Raw genomic sequence first — 16,265 nt, 5'->3', positions numbered from 1 at the left:
TTCATTAAAACTGAGCCAAATATCTTAAATATGGGGCGCACACACACACACAAGAAACACAATATATTAAACTATATATCACAATGCAAAGCACGACTGAATGCTTTATATAACCTCTCGTATGCCTGCGATGTCCTTTCACTAGTATAAATATGGCAGTTCTGGCATTTTGTTTGGTCATTTCATTATGAATTATCTTCCCCCATTAGCCACTTTACTAAGCTGCAAAGTCTCTGTACCTGCCACCCAGCATTGTTCGAAAACAAAAAGTCAGTGCTGTGTATGCAAATATGACATTCAACGATCTAGACTTCTAGCCAGTAATCTGATGAATCAGCCTTGCAATCAGGTTCCTTGGGGGAGATCAGAAACATAATATATTCTTGTGCGCTGGAGGCAGTTAGCACTCAAAACCAATCAAGACTGTCTGTTGACACTGGTAAAAATCTTTGAGGGGGGGTCTGTGTTCACCATAGTTCGTCAAAGTGGGTGCATAGGTACAAAAATGAAATACATTAAGGAAAGGATTAAAAGCAAATAGGCCACGGAGACCCAGAGCTAAACCTATTGAGTGTGCTTAATTAGCAAATCCCTGAAGCATCTCAAGAAGAATTTTTTTCATGTAAACCAAAATGTTCGATTTTGCAGATGTTTCTCAATAATTGTACTTCAATTTATGGAGTATTTATGTAATGTTTTTGTGGAGAAGTCGAAGAAAGTGGCAAGAATTGCAATTTGAGTTTGGTAAAATGCCACCTCCCATTCAAAAAAAGAACTCAAGATGGCAGAGGCAATGGGCATTCATTCCATTGAATTTAAAGGAAATTGGCAGACATGAGACGTGCAAGGAGGCAGCACAGTATAGTGTTTAGCAGTGTAGTGGTTGCACTGTTGCCTCACAACAAGAAGCTTGCGGGTTCATGTGGAGTGTGCATGTTCTGTGTGCTTGCATGGGTTTCCTCCAGGTACTCCGGTTTCCTTTCACCATCCAAAGACAAACGTGTGTGTAGGTCTCTGTCTGTCTCTCTGTGTGGGCCCTGTGATGGACTAGTGACCTAGCCACCGCAAATGTCTAGGTCTACGTTAATTATGACAATTGCAAGATGGCGGTTTCCTGGTGGGACTGGTTAGCTGGGAAAGTACAAAGCCTCTCATAGAGCATTCACCAGTGGAAGGTCACAGCAATATGATATGTAAAGTTATTAAACATACTGTAATGCATGATGTGATGTCAGGCATGCTAACATTGGTGGAAATACCTTGGAAATGAGTATCCATATTGAAGGAAAAAATATTATTTCTCATTTTGTTTTTCAAAATAATAGTAATATAAGTAATAATAATAAGACCCAAATATCAAAACAACTGTTTCATTATAGTTATTTTTGATTGGAATTCAGTATTATTTTGAGTCTCTTAAATATATAATAACACAAAAAGTATATGTCATTGACCTGATGCCATTCATAATATTTTAATTGAGGATGTCTTTTTTCAAAATATAATTTTGTACTAATTTTGTGAACCCGAAATTATTTGTACAGTACAGGCCAAAAGTTTGGACACACTTTCCTATTAATTTAAATGAGAAGGTGAGTCCAAACATTTGGCCTGTACTGTATTTTATCTATCTGTTCAACAAAGAAAAACAATTTTGGGAAAAAAAAAACAACTTGAAAACTAGTCTGGCTTTAATTCATGCCACGACAATGGCAAATGATCTGAAAAGAAAACCGGCAGCCAGTCGCAAGTGACGTTTTAAACATGTTCTCTGGCAAATACAATTTCCAGTAAACACTCAGAGGAACCTGATGCTGTCATGTTGGATGCTGGGTCAAGGTGTGAGAGAGGGGTGGTGTCTATTTTACTATATCAGATTTCAGACTTATTATATTATAAGATTCCTAAGAATCAGTATTAGATATTAATTTTGGAAATGATAGTCTCATTTAGAGGATAATAGACCATAAAGCAGGGGATGGATCACAATGTGGCTATTGACCGACTGTATCACCCAATCAGGACAGAGTACAGAACAGGCCAGATCCAGCGTCACTCATCCTCAGCACATTCTCGTCCAAATATGGTTTCTTCTGGTTAAAAAAAGAAAACACGGTGAATCTACCATTTACGTTATCTTTCTGGCTAAATGTATTTGTTCCCCAAGCCAGTTCACTGGTCATGATAAGCAAAGAAGCAAAGTTTTGATCTCTAATTAGGTGGCCCCCAAGCTGACCAGTTGACTGCTTCAACAGTCAACTGGTGAACAGCAGGCAACAGCATGATCTTGCTGTTTCAGGGAAGTGAGAATTTAAACACCACAGAGACATTCAGAGCTTTTGAAAATGGGAGATATAGCTGCAAAAAAAACCTGCAGTTACCTGAAGAAGAGTTCAAGTTGTGAGTAGAAGAAGCGTAGCAGGGCTCTGCGGGCCATGACTTCAGCGTGACAGTCATTGACCACCTGGCCCTGGTCACTCAGATACTCCCCATTTATGCACTTGGTGCCTGTGGATAATGCCACCACCTGGGCATGCCGCAGGTCCAGCCCTATTCGACAAAAACACACAGACAAATGTGTATCTTACTGCTCCTGTCATATGTTGCATTGACGACACTGATTCCTCAATCCACATTCTTAAACTTAAAATAATAAGGATAAATAAATAATAATGCACAGTGTAATGACAATTGAATGTCCTCTATTTTTTTTTTAAGAAGAAACATGTCTCACTTCACACAGATATCACAGCAGAGGAAAATAGATAAAGGCAAACGGGTCAAAGATGTTCAGACTATAAATGTTTATATTGTTTCTCTGCCTGCTCTGTACTGTATAGCTGCTAATGCAATATCAATAAAGATTTGTCTGAGAATACAAACTAAATTTCATTAACCATACAAATAGAGCCAGAAAAAAAGTAAAATATTTCATTTGGAATTGCAGTTTCCATGAGGTGCAAAAGCAATATATGCTCAGGGTGCTCAGAATGCCCCCAACATCATTGTGCATAAAACATTTTCATGACAAGGCAAAGGAAGAGCATCCTGCAGACTGCTCTTTTATTGGCCACTGGAGATCTGCTGAATGAAAACAGCCGCTTTCAGGGGTCATTCAATGTATGTAATATTATGAATTGTTGGTATTGTGAAGCTAAGATAAATCTACCTAAACCTAATCTTACCTAAAATTTCTTACAACATGATGTGAGAAGGGATTCAGTCCTTGAGGGAATAATCCATCAATATTAGATATCCAGTGTACTTAGTAGTGGGACCTCATTGACTCATCTCGATTAGTTAGAATCACCCTTTCAGTGCTCTGCGACCTAGATATTAGGAGGTGACTTTTAAAATAATGAAAAAAGCTATTGCGTGCTTGCTACAATTTCTGTTCATTGAGCTTTTGCAATCACTTATTCTGTGTTTTAATGAATGGTAGTTTTCCAACAAAGGAAAACCCACAGGGACTTATTTATTTAATCATGCAAAGTGACATGCGTGATGACATCTTTGATAAAGTATTTGTTACAGTATAAGGATGAGTAAAATCATTTTCTTTAATCAAATTAGTGCATTTAGCGCAAGAGGCTTTTTCCCCATATTTACTCTCAGATCCAAGATTTGAAAAATGTATTGTCAGGATTGTACTGATCATTCAACCTCTGAGGACCAATAGTTCTTCAGCGGATGCGAGAGTGGGATCTAGATGTAGTTGTGACATTAAATTTACCTAGTTGTCAGGGGCTAAAAAACAGATTGTTCACATTCAAGGGGTCTGCCTGTGCAATCACTTCATACACAATTAGCTTGGCGAGTCCAGTGTTTTCCAAACTTCCACAAATAAAACTAGTGGACCATGAGAGAATGTGAGGGATGAGAAGAAAATATGTTACTCTGATGCACAAATCTGTTCTTTCATGATGGACTTGCTTATTAACAATGGCCTATATTATATTAGGCCATTTGAAGAGTCAAAGGCAAACTGTCTCTATGGTGAACTGATATAACTAACTTACTAGGATTGTAGGAAACTCTGAGCAGACGTGATTTGGAAAAGGGATTTGTATTATATTTTATAAGTCATAATATGTGATCTCAATTAGCGGAAAAAAAAAAATCTCTCAAATATACGTTGTTCAGGTGTACTGGAGTCATAAAGCATTGTATTGTTAATGGAAGTGCTGAGCAATAATTTGGTGGATGTTGGCTAAATTAAAGGCCTCTAATGACACAGGTCCAAGAAACTCTGAGTAATGAAACAAATGTTATTAGAAAGGTTACAGATCACAAGTCATCCCATCCTGTTTTGGTTTTCTCTTTTTTTGAGGATTAAGACCAGTGCTGATCCATGCGAGAGCCAGGCTGACTGGCAGAGAGACAGGGGTGTGGCTGTCTGGATCAGCACGTTAACGGCATGCCATTCCTTTCCCGGCTGCCACAAATCTCTCCCATCGCCTCTGAAAGTCAGGCTTCGTTGGCTCCTGGCAGACCCGAAGGCACCGCCGGCTCGGCACATGAGCTTTTATCAGCTTCGGCCCAGATGGCAATGTGGCGGTAGAGTCCTGACAATGGAAGGCGGGCAGGAGAGGAAAAGATGAAGGGAGGGAGGAGTGTGTGTGTGTGTGTGTGTGTGTGTGTGTGTGTGTGTGGGGCGGGGGGTTGGGGGGAAGGGGGGGGGGAGGCAGTTCAGGAAGAAAGAGCACAGAAAGGAAGAAAGGAAGTTTGTGAAGGACCATTTCACTGTTTTCTATGGGGGCAGACTTCAACAATACTTGACTAAAAAATATATATTTCATACCTTTTTCCAACAAGTCATCTATTTGGTTCAAAAGCACAAATCATCAGCCAACAGAACAGTGCTACCATGAGGTGACATCGAGCTGAATTAGAGGTTATGTTTTTGACCACCTGATACAACAAGCATTCTCCCTTTACAAAATGGGTTCCCTGCTGAGGCTATCAAAACAGGATGAGAGTGATGAGAATGACTCAAAACAAGCAAAGTAATCAACTGCACGATAATAAAATGCTTCACAGAGCTGAAAGTAACTGTTTGTGTGGTCCAGACTGCTTTGTAGTTGATCATATGAATTGATAAATTACTAAGCTACTGAATGGCAGTTTCTCTCTCTGTTTGGGCCAACTGCATCCCAGAGCAGGTTATTGTCCTTTAGTGTGTCTGGATTGCATCTGGCTATGCATAGGTCAGGTTTCTCTCGACTCGAGGTATGTCTCAGATTGGACAGCTGTGCTTGTGCCTTAATTCTGAAATCGCCGGAAACCCTACTCTCTGTGATTTCCTCTACAGCCTCTCACCTTATTGCTTTGGACCAGTCATCTTTGATACTGAAAATGTTTGTCTCACTGATACCAAGTTATAAAGCTGTAGAATTTCTATTTTTGACACAGAAATATTGTACTTATTAAAATACTCATATGTAGATTAATGTTAGGGAGAGCAGTGTGTCAACCTACATTGGATGTAAAATATGTTGTAATGAGAACTAAATGACTTGACAATTGTAATCAATCGTTTTAAGCAGTAGCAGAATTTATGGGTGATGCCTGCAAGACCTAGGTCTGATTACTTTTGGTAAGGGTGCACAACATGTGTTCATGTTTGAGTAAACAGGACAGTGGACAAAAAGAAATGGATTCATAACAGCAAAATGTGGTTTACACACACTGTTCAGCACTGAAGAGAGCGAGTGAGCTGGTATTAATACTCTTGATGGTTAAATTGATCTTCAAAAGCAATTTGATTGCTAATTTGGGATTGATCAGATCACCTCTAGTTTAAAAGCAGATTGATAAAGAAGAATTCAAATGAAAAGATTAAACAAGGCCTAAAGCAAAAACTGAGGATAAAATAGTTTTATATCAAAGAGACTCTGAAATAGAATAATTAGCTCCAGGTCACTCTTCTCCCAACAAGTAATTATATATATTCATTCACTCAAACAGACTCCACTGACATTACATCTTTGTCACAGTATGAAAAGGTAAAGTCTATAGTTTTGAAATTACTGTATATACACAGTAGTTCAATAATATCTGATTATAAGCTTCTAAAAAAAACAGGCTATACATACTGTACGAGCACACAAAAATTATTCAAAATGTACAAGTGTACGACGTGAAAATCTCTATATCACGAATGCAATGATTAGTATTCCTGTAAGCAGTACATCCCAATTCTTTCTCTGCGATAAGGTAAGTTCAAAAAGGTAACAGACTCTCCCAATTTCATTCTCCTGCTTTTCCTTACTGTTCCACTTTGCGATTGTTTAGATCAATTTTGCAGTGGATAATTTCTGCTGCGCTGCTTGCTACTGTGCCATGAAATTGGCACTGAGGTTGCCTTCAGTTTGCAGGAGAGAGGAGAGGAGGAGGAGAAGAGATGAATGAAAGTGGAGAAAAAACAGAGGTGGGAGAGCAAGAGAGAGAAGAGAAGTGAGAGCTAACGGCAGAGTTCTGTTTTTAAACCAGGAATAATCAGTTACATCAGAGAAATACAAAAAGAGAGGGTCAAAAACAGCAAGGTAAAGCAGAGTCAAAGGCCTGAGGTATTTTCACACACAACTAAATCTGTTGATCACTGGTGATTCAAAAATGTCACACTCGAGGATAACAGCACTGTCAGACACAATGTGCATCATAGACTACATACTTTGAGACCCACAACCACTCAATCTGATAACTCAACTATAGTAAGTATACTACCAAAAGTGTTAAACAGGAAGACAAAGCACAAACTGTGGAGGTAAACACACATGAAGCAGAGACTTTTTTGTCAGGTAGATGCAGGCATTTATTTAACCCGGTAATTTTATGACTGTTGGCTGATAACAAGTGGAGGGAAAAGAACAGTAGGTGGTTTGGTATCAATCAAGCAATGCAGAGCAATTTTCCTGTCAAGAATAAAAGGAATTTTCTCAGATGGCATTAGCTGCCGTTCAGGTCCTTAAAGGCCCCATATATTTTTCTCCTTACATATTTTTATATTTACCTGCTGATAGCCATGAGAAGACATTTATGGCTTTAAGAAGCCATAATCATCAACAGGGGTGTTTCTAGGATCTGACCTTTGGGGAGGCTCAGCCCCCAGGAAGCAGCTGACATCCACTCTTGACAAGGAATTATGAGGCTACTGAATTTAATCCATCTTTTTAATTTCTTAGAAAAGGCTAACATTTCTTATAAAATTGCATCCTACGGTAGATACAAGAAGAAAAAAAATTAACTTTTTTTTCCCTTGCCACTGTTGCCAAGCGCTTGCTCATGGGGGGATATGTTAGGTCAAGACCTGCTCTATATGTAAAGTGCCTTGAAGTAACTTTGTTATGAGTTGGGGCTATGTAAAGTGATTTGATTTAATTTGAGAACCATGACTGCTTTGTTGTGACGTCACAAAGTTCCAGAAAACAGCTGGTTTTAAGGATCAATTTCTGGAAACAGAATGTGACCATTTCTATTTGGTCTTTGACCATTGATATTATTCCTAATGCTGATATAGAACCTAGAAATGATTTATGATGAAAAAACATGGACAATGGCAGACCTTTATTCTCTATGGGACCTTTAAATCTACATCTTATTCAACTTCTGGTCTTCTCTTATGAGAATCTTCAGTGCCAGATCCAATCCAAAACTTCTCAGGCCATCACATAATGAAGCGGAGCACTCTGACAAAGTAACAGGAGGTTTGGCTGCTGTCAAATACAGGAGGAAGTGAGGTAATTTTATTAGTCATGACTCATGTCAATACTTGTGACTAAAATGCATTTCTTTTAATGTTCCCCTGCTTCCAACTGTGCAATCACACAATACCTAGCACACCCACACAGTGAGTGCATCTTGTGCCACTTAGTCACAAAAATGCAGTGTGGTGGGATGTTATGACCTTGCATTGGTCTCTGCGCTTATGAGTAAAGCTACAGGAAATCGAAAGCTTAAAAAAAAAAAAAAACACTTAGGTTATAATTACAGAAAATACCTCTTTCAATGCAAGTGAGATGAAAGTCCTTAAGGTCCTTATTCTACCTGTGGAGAAGTTGCACTCTGTGGTGGGCGCAGACAATTCATATTCATGGTATACCCATAAACCCACATTCACACATAGTAGAGGTGAGATGAACGTGGGATCCAATGCAAAGTGTTTTGAGCAGTCCATAGGACTAAAGAAGTGTGGTCATGCAGGCTTTTTCTCAAACCTTTTGTTTATCGTACAGTTTGCAGTACATTTCAAACACATTGGCTTAGAAAAAACTCAGAGGTACAGAGAGAATGATACACAGTCTTCCCTTCTAACTTTATGTCTCTGCTTGATGCTTATTTTAATTTTACCCCAAAACACTGGTCCTCTTCTTGGTGGGCCCATGTCTGCGCAGTCAGACCAAACCCACATTTATATTTTGATTTAAGGGTCCAGGCTTCTGATTCAAGGGGTCAGCCTCTATCTAAAAAACCAAGTATGACAAAATAAGAGCCAAGAGCTTTAAAATCCAGTGATATTGTGAAGTGGGACTGGGACTGATTACACTGATGGGAATTTGCAACAAACCTGAATACATAATCACAATTGTTAGGCACAATTTCATGAGCAGAGTCAGTGGAAAATCTCACTCTACAGCCATGGACTGGTTTCATATACTAAATAAGACTAGTTATCCTGCATATCATCATATATTTAATGGCTTTCATTAGCATTATTGTTACGTTTAGTGTTGATGGAGGATCTGTATGTATGTCTTCTGTATAAGGTAAGTCTCACCAAAAAGAGCCTTTTAAATGAAAAGTGATAACTAATGGGTTTGACTACTTTACTGGCAATCATCAAAGAGAATCACTGGGAGTACCACACAGCAAAATACATATAAATGACATAACCATGACATTTACATTGAGTCATCATTACACAAGGCAACTGCAATCGACAGATACCAATAGACCTATTATCTGGATCCCTTTATTCTCTATGGTTATACAACAGGGAAAAATGTTTCCTAATAAGCCACCCATTATATTTGAGCACCATAAAGGAGACATTAAAACATTTCCTCTAAAGCAGAATGAGCTTGCAAGGTCAATTTTTAGTAAACTCATTTATATGCCATTTAGATTTAACTCCATAAATCATATCTTTTGTGTGTTCTTTCATCAGAGATGTTGGGTGATTACATATAATGTCATCCAGTGCCTGTCATTTGAATCACAGAAAATCTCTGAAATTGCTCAGCACTTCCAGAGAAAAAGAGGGGGGAAAAAAAAACAAAAACATCTTGGCAGGAGTTTAGAATTCACCCTTTTGAATCTTTATTAGCTTGAACAGGCAACTGCTCTGAACATATAAGGGCATCTTTGTGAAATGCTGCTGAAACTCTGAAATCTCTCTCTGTGTCTGTGCTACAACACACCCTGGGCACATCCCTGCAATTTATTTCCTTTTAGGAAGCTGTTTTGTTGCCAGATGTGAATATCGAACGTTAACATTTCCAGCATTTGGAAGAACAGATAAAGAGTTGAGAAAAATTCTCATTTGAAAATGGATATCCGTACTTAGAACCATAGCTTAACCACCATTTGTAATCAATTAGTTTGAAACCCTTGCTCTCATCCCTTTCTTTGAGTCCCTGTGGTATTTCTTCCCCCTTGGAGTCCCAATTAAAAAAAAAAAAAAAAACTCAGAAGAATGTTCTCTGGTCCCATCCAACAAACAAATGGAAAAAAGAGAGTGGGAGCGTTGACTTTTTTTTTTTTTTTGCATTTTTACATGTGGGTCTTTCTGATTCCCATGTCTGTGAACACATCTGAACACTGTTTAGCATCTCCAGACACTCAATGCTGTTTCAAACCGATTCAAATGAGATTTTCCACTATATTTCACAATATGTAGTGGTGGTTTACTTTGCCTCCATTAAGGGCCTGGGGGGTGTTGCTGTCTATCTATGGTTCAAAGGCAGAGCCTGATTAATGTTCCTTAGGCATAAGCATCGGCATGAGACACACAGAAAGAAAGAAACGCGAGAGAGGGGCGGTAGGGGAAACAGAACAGGACTCCCCAGTGTTCCTGACAAATTTGGTGTCTGACTGCACGGACGCTGGCCACCACCGCAGCTGCAGCCACTGCCTTACTGCAAATACTTGGCAGCCCTTCGTCTGGATCTTTGAAGATAACGTTTGCTATTAATAAACAAACAGAGGCAATTACTGGGAGGCAGAGGGTAGAAGAGGGATTGGATTAGGTCAGAATGACCCGCAGTCTTACTGAAGTCTAAACTGATGAACTGCAGCACTCAAAAGGCAGCAGTGATACCAATCCCTCCTCACTGACCCCTGCACCCCCACAGCCTGCAGCCACACAAGAAGATAACACTCCTCTGTGTGTGTGTTTGTCTGTGTGTGCATAGATATCCAGTGTCAGTATCCAGACATATGAGTCTCTGTGTATTTATATATGTACTGCCATTTTTGTGATGACTTATTACAAAAGGTGATATCAAAAAGGTAAGACTACGACAGTGACACTGTAGACCTTTCAAGTGGAAATAAACCCTGACACTAAGTAATCGTTCATCTTCTTACTGTGCATAACTGAGTACCAGTGTTTACTAAATTAGATACATTTAAATATATGACAGTATATTGCTAATGAAATGACAAGTCAACAATGCAAATGAAGGCCTATTCTTTCAGCCTGCTGACATTAGTCATTAAAACTGTAATTAGCATTCAGCCATAGATACTTGAGACAACCTAATTCATAAACTCTGAAGGGAGGAAGCCTATTAAATAAGCTAGTTCATTAGCTCTTTCTGCTAATGGCTAATCAAATGTACAAGTAATTTACAATTTGATTTCATTGTTTGGTATCATGTGGGTACAGCTACTTCTGTGTCTGCAAGATGCATAGGAAGAGATTTCCGAGGACACAAGTGATTCAGGTGGCCAAGACTTCACTCAAATCATATTTCAAGAATCTTCTAGCCCTGAACATGGGAAATATATTTACAGCTCCTATTTTTACCTCTTTGGCTCATTCCCTCCAAACCCCATTGTAATTTGAACCCTTGATGCATATGATATATAATACCATAACAGGATGGGTTTTATTTGCTCCTGCACAAACTGCCAAGTATTCACATTAAAGCCCTAAACACTTCCTGTCATGCCAAACTCTAGCCTGCCAACTGTAGAGACCAACTGAGCTTTCAACTCACTACTGGCCTGTTAGTTTTCTAGCCATTAACCTGTGGGTACTACAGCTGGTGCCTGCAGACATTGGAGATACTCACTGTAAACATTTTTGTGTCATTAACCTGAGATGATTATTTTAAATTTGTATTAAATGCTTTTATTCCTCCCCATGATTTAATATCCTGCTAATGCTGTGATACAATACACATGGCAGTTTGATAGGAGTGCCACTAAAAAGTTTAAAGGACTTACTCTTTGGGAGAGAGTGCCTGTAGCCTCATATTATGGGAATATTGATGCTTTACCTCAATATCATATCATATTGACACTCACCGGCCACTTTATTGGGTACACCTGTTGAATTGCTTGTAAACACAAACAGCTAATCAAGCCAATCACATGGCTGCAACTCAATGCATTTAGACATGTAGATGTGGTCAAGACAACTTGCTGAAGTTCAAACTGGGCATCAGAGGAAAAGGGATTTAAGTGACTTTGAACATGGCATGGTTCTTGATGCCAGATAGGCTGGTCTGAATATTTCAGAAACTGGTAATCTATTGGGATTTTCACACACAACCATCTCTAGGGTTTATAGGGAACGGTCTGAAAAAGAGAAAATATCCAGTGAACGGCAGTTGTGTGGATGAAAATGCCTTGTTGATGTGAGAGGTCAGAGGAGAATGGGCAGACTAGTTCAAGATGACCGAAAAGCAACAGTAAGTAAAATAACTACTTGTTAGAACCAAGGAATGCAGAATACCGTCTCTGAACGCACAACACGTCGAACCTTGAAGAAAATGGGCTACAGCAGCAGGGCTACAGCAGCAGAAGACCATACCGGGTGCCACTCCTGTCAGCTAAGAATAGAAGAGTGAGGCTACAATTCGCACAGGCTCACCGAAATTGGACACACCAAAATTATGAGTCTCAATTTCAGCTGAAGCATTCAAATAGGTAGGATCAGAATTTGACATAAACAACATGAAAGCATGGATCCATCCTGTCTTGTATGAATGGTTCAGGCTGTTGGTGGTGGTGAAATGGTGTGGGGGGGTAATTTCTTGGCACACTTTGGGCCTCTTAGTACCAACTGAGCATTGTTTAAACACCACAGGCTATCTGAGTATTGTTGCTGACCATGTCCATCCCTTTATCACCACTGGATGAATACTTTCAGCAGGATAATGCACCATGCCACAAAGCTCATATAATCTGAAATTGGTTGCCTGCCTGCCTGTCTCTCTCTCTCTCTCTCTCTCTCTCTCTCTCTCTCTCTCCCTCTCAACCCAACCGGTCGAGGCAGATGGCCGCCCCCCCTGAGCCTGGTTTTGCTCGAGGTTTCTGCCTCTTAAACGAAGTTTTTCCTTGCCACTGTTGCCAAGTGCTTGCTCATCGGGGGATCTGTTGGGTCTCTTTAAATAAATTTATAAAGAGTTTGGTCTAGACCTGCTCTATATGTAAAGTGCCTTGATGTAACTTTGTTATGATTTTGTGCTATACAAATAAATCTGATTTGATTTGGTTTCTGGAACATGACAGTGAGTTCACTGTACTCCAATGGCCTCCACAGTCACAGGATCTCAATCCAATAGTGAACTCACTGTCATGTTCCAGAAACCAGTTTGATATTATATGAGCTTTGAGAATGTGGTATGGATGTGGAATGGGAGATTTGGATAATAGATGTGCAGCTGACAAATCTGCAGCAGCTGAGTGATGCTATCATGTCCACGTGGATCAAAATCTCTGAGGAATGTTTCCAACACCTTGTTGAAATTATGCCACAAGAAATTAAGGCAGTACTGAAGGCAAAAGGGTGTCCAACCTTTAACTAGCAAGGTGTACCTAATAAAGTGGCCGGTGAGTGCATATTCCCTGCATGTGGCCTTAGAGGGGCCAACTGAAAAATTTCAACTAAAGGTTCTCACTCACAATATGTAGATAATATAAAACACGAACACCTCTTCATTACATGCAAAAACTAATAGGTAACATGTTACACCAGTTGACACCAAAAGCTTATTTTAATAACAATAAAGCCTGGTTTTAGTAATGATTTACTTAAAAAAACTTTAGTTAAGCTGCGTCTACACAGACTCCTGCAAGATTATACTGCGGTCCATGTGGGTATGTGTGGTAGTGTGGAAACAGTGTGTGTGTGTGAGTGTGTGTTGGCGTTCATGTGCACGGTGCTGGTCTCTGTGTCCTTTTTGTGTGAATATGTGGGAGGCCCTGATGTAAGGTGCAACAAACACCACATGAAAGATAAATGAAGCATGAAAGATGCTTTATAAATGCGTAGTAATAACTCGTTGTTTCATGCTGCAGGAGAACAAGTGTGAAGCTTCCTCCTCCTCCACAGCTGGCTTTCAGATTAAGTTTTGAGATGATCTAGTTAAGATTCCCACTGCGGCATCTGGAAATCCTGTTAAAGCTGCCTGAGTACAGCACATCCAGCATGCAGTCGGGATGAGTGACACTCACTACCATGTCTTATTCTCCTCAGAGACCCTCGATAGTCAATAATTTATCAGGAAAGAACAGTCTCCTGCACAAGTCCAAGATACAGCATGGTGTGGAGACTCTCTTCTTCCTACCTTCAGTTTATAGATTCTCTCTCAATCTAGAATTCCTTCCTATTTTCTGTCTGCTCCCCATTTTTTTCAACCTTTTTCACTCACTCCCTATATTGCACCACTTCAATAATTCAAAGTGAAATATAAAAGTCAATGAAATTTGCCATACCTCGGGTCATTACGATGCCTGCCAGGGATTTGTGACGAGCGTGCGTAGGGCTGCAGCCACCCACCAGTGACCGGTACTTCTCCCTCACCAAGTGGAATATTGAATCGGCAAAGTCCTGCAAAACACAATTGCTCCTTTAATTACTGACTTCACACATTCAGTCCAGTTGTGAAATATTCCAACGCTCTAATCTGTTCAGGTTAAACAGAGAGTTTTTGATAGATTGGCCCAGTGGGCAACTTACCTCTTCAGGGCTTTTGATTTTGACATGTTATCAGAGTTACTTTCTATGAACACCAAGTATTGGGAGAATTTGTTACTGGATCAATATGACTCAGAGCCATCACTGTTGTGGGAACTAAGCAGTCATGTGTTGGGTTCCTTAGGGAAACAGTTTTTACTTCTTGAGTAGACTCCCAGTGCTTTACCCAGCACAACACATCCAACTTCCTGCTTCCACACAATACAATGTATGCTTAAGTATATATATTGGGCACACATAGTGCATTAAGGGATAAAATCCCAGTCATTGGAAAGTTAACTATGTTATATTATTGTTGAAAGCCCTTATGCTGTGTGAGTTTGTTCTACAGTTTATTACAAAATAGGAAATATTCAAAAATGCATGGCCTTCATCTCTAATGCAGGTAATTTATGTAATGAATGGGAAACAGTTGAAAACTCCCTTACTTGTCTGATCTACACCAGTGTCATTGACTTTTACACCCCTAATATTTTTGTCCCCTTTATGGCTGTCCTCCTGTAAGAAATAAGCCTTTACTATGAACCATCACTGCTCATGCTCCCTTAATTCACCAGTAAAACAGCCTTAAAGCTTTTACACTGACAAAACTGCCATGGAAAAGGAAGACACCTCAAGAACAACAGAGGAGGCATTCTTCCACCAGGATGGATAAACAGGGAATATCTGTCACATTGTGAGTACAGATTAAACAGAATTAACAATGGAAACACCATGAGGAGGGTACCCACTATCAAATAAGTTTGTGTAAAAGGCACTCTTCTATTTCCTATAATTAAAGAGGATTCTCAACATTTGTATCTCAATCACTCTGTTTTCTCTCTGGCTTCACTGAAGTGGATGAATATCTCGTACATTATTTTTACATGAACATGAAAACATGACTTTTTCATTTTCCCCACCATCTGCCATTTGCAGACTCAGAAAAAAAAACAGCTCTGTGTTCCTATTTTGTGTTTTAAACTCTTATAAATTATATTAAAACATGCCTGAAGTAATTTACAGATAACATTTGAGCGAAACCCTTACTTCCACTCATCTACGCCATTCTGACTCTCGCTCTCTTGAGCCAAACCAACACTTCATTCCAGATTTCCACTCTTCCATTCTGTTCAGCGGGTACCAAAGAAGCCATGTGGATCATATGCACACCCCTTCAAACCTTAAATGGTTTTACTGTAGTGGTAATTAGGACTTACAGTCAGCATAAATGCATAACTGAGACACCAGAGTGGCACAAAGGGCCTTTTGGACTGTTTGCATCCCCAGTCACTAGAGGAACATCAACAGATGCCATGCCAACAGACCCATAGTGAGAGAGTGAGAGTATGAGAGAATGAAGGGATTAGGGGAGAAAAAAGACAGAGAGAGAGAGAACAGCAGCATCAGTGAGCATATTACACATTATAGCCCTCATCAGGGCTGTGAAATACTCACTGTTGGAAAGCTGATGGTAGATATGCTCACAGCTCGTGGTTTTGTGGGTAGTGTGCTGGCCAATATATACATATGCAAATTCACATATTGTTGCTCTGACACTGGTGTCAGCTGGATGTTTACTTCAGAGAATAGTACAGAAAGAAGTAGTGATCCTGTGAACAGTCAGCACAGTGAATAAAGCTGAGCTCCTGATATGATAATCAAACAGCTACATGTCAGGCCACCACAATAAATATTCTCTAAGAGCTGTCGAATAGAAGATGAGTAAAAGACAAGTTTGCCTCTGAACTTTCATATCATGTTTGTTTATTTTCTGCTTGAATAAGCCTGTCATCATATTTGTTGAGTCCTGAACTCACTACAGCTCAGGCTGCATTGATGGAGACAAAATGAATCAAACAACAAGAGGAAAGGTCATTCCGCACCTCATTGGTCCAGATTCAAAGAGTCCACAAAGCCACCTGGGTCACAAAGATAATGGTCAAATGCAAAAAGTGACCATGGCTAAAATGATTGTTATCAGTGAAATAAGTGAAGGAAATGTTTGATAAGAGATATTTTTAACAACTGTTCTTATGTCAATTATGTCAACAATTCTTATGTCTGTTTTGTATTT

The 16,265-nt window shown here is 39.5% G+C and overlaps 1 protein-coding gene across 1 annotated transcript in view; it reads right to left on the bottom strand.

Moving 5' to 3' along the window:
* The window catches only part of adarb2 (adenosine deaminase RNA specific B2 (inactive)), a 184,887-nt gene that overhangs the window by 17,257 nt on the left and 151,365 nt on the right, over positions 1-16,265 (bottom strand). The window contains exons 4-5 of the mRNA XM_029529330.1: positions 13,948-14,062; positions 2,382-2,550 (exon numbers count right to left, since the gene is read on the bottom strand). Coding sequence (XP_029385190.1) covers positions 2,382-2,550; positions 13,948-14,062 — 284 coding nt within the window. The remainder of the gene's footprint in view (positions 1-2,381; positions 2,551-13,947; positions 14,063-16,265) is intronic.

This window comes from Echeneis naucrates, chromosome 20, assembly GCF_900963305.1.
Source record: "Echeneis naucrates chromosome 20, fEcheNa1.1, whole genome shotgun sequence".
Taxonomy (NCBI): Eukaryota; Metazoa; Chordata; class Actinopteri; order Carangiformes; family Echeneidae; genus Echeneis; species Echeneis naucrates.
Note: the sequence above shows the minus strand (reverse complement) of the source record. Positions and strands in the feature narration are given on the sequence as shown.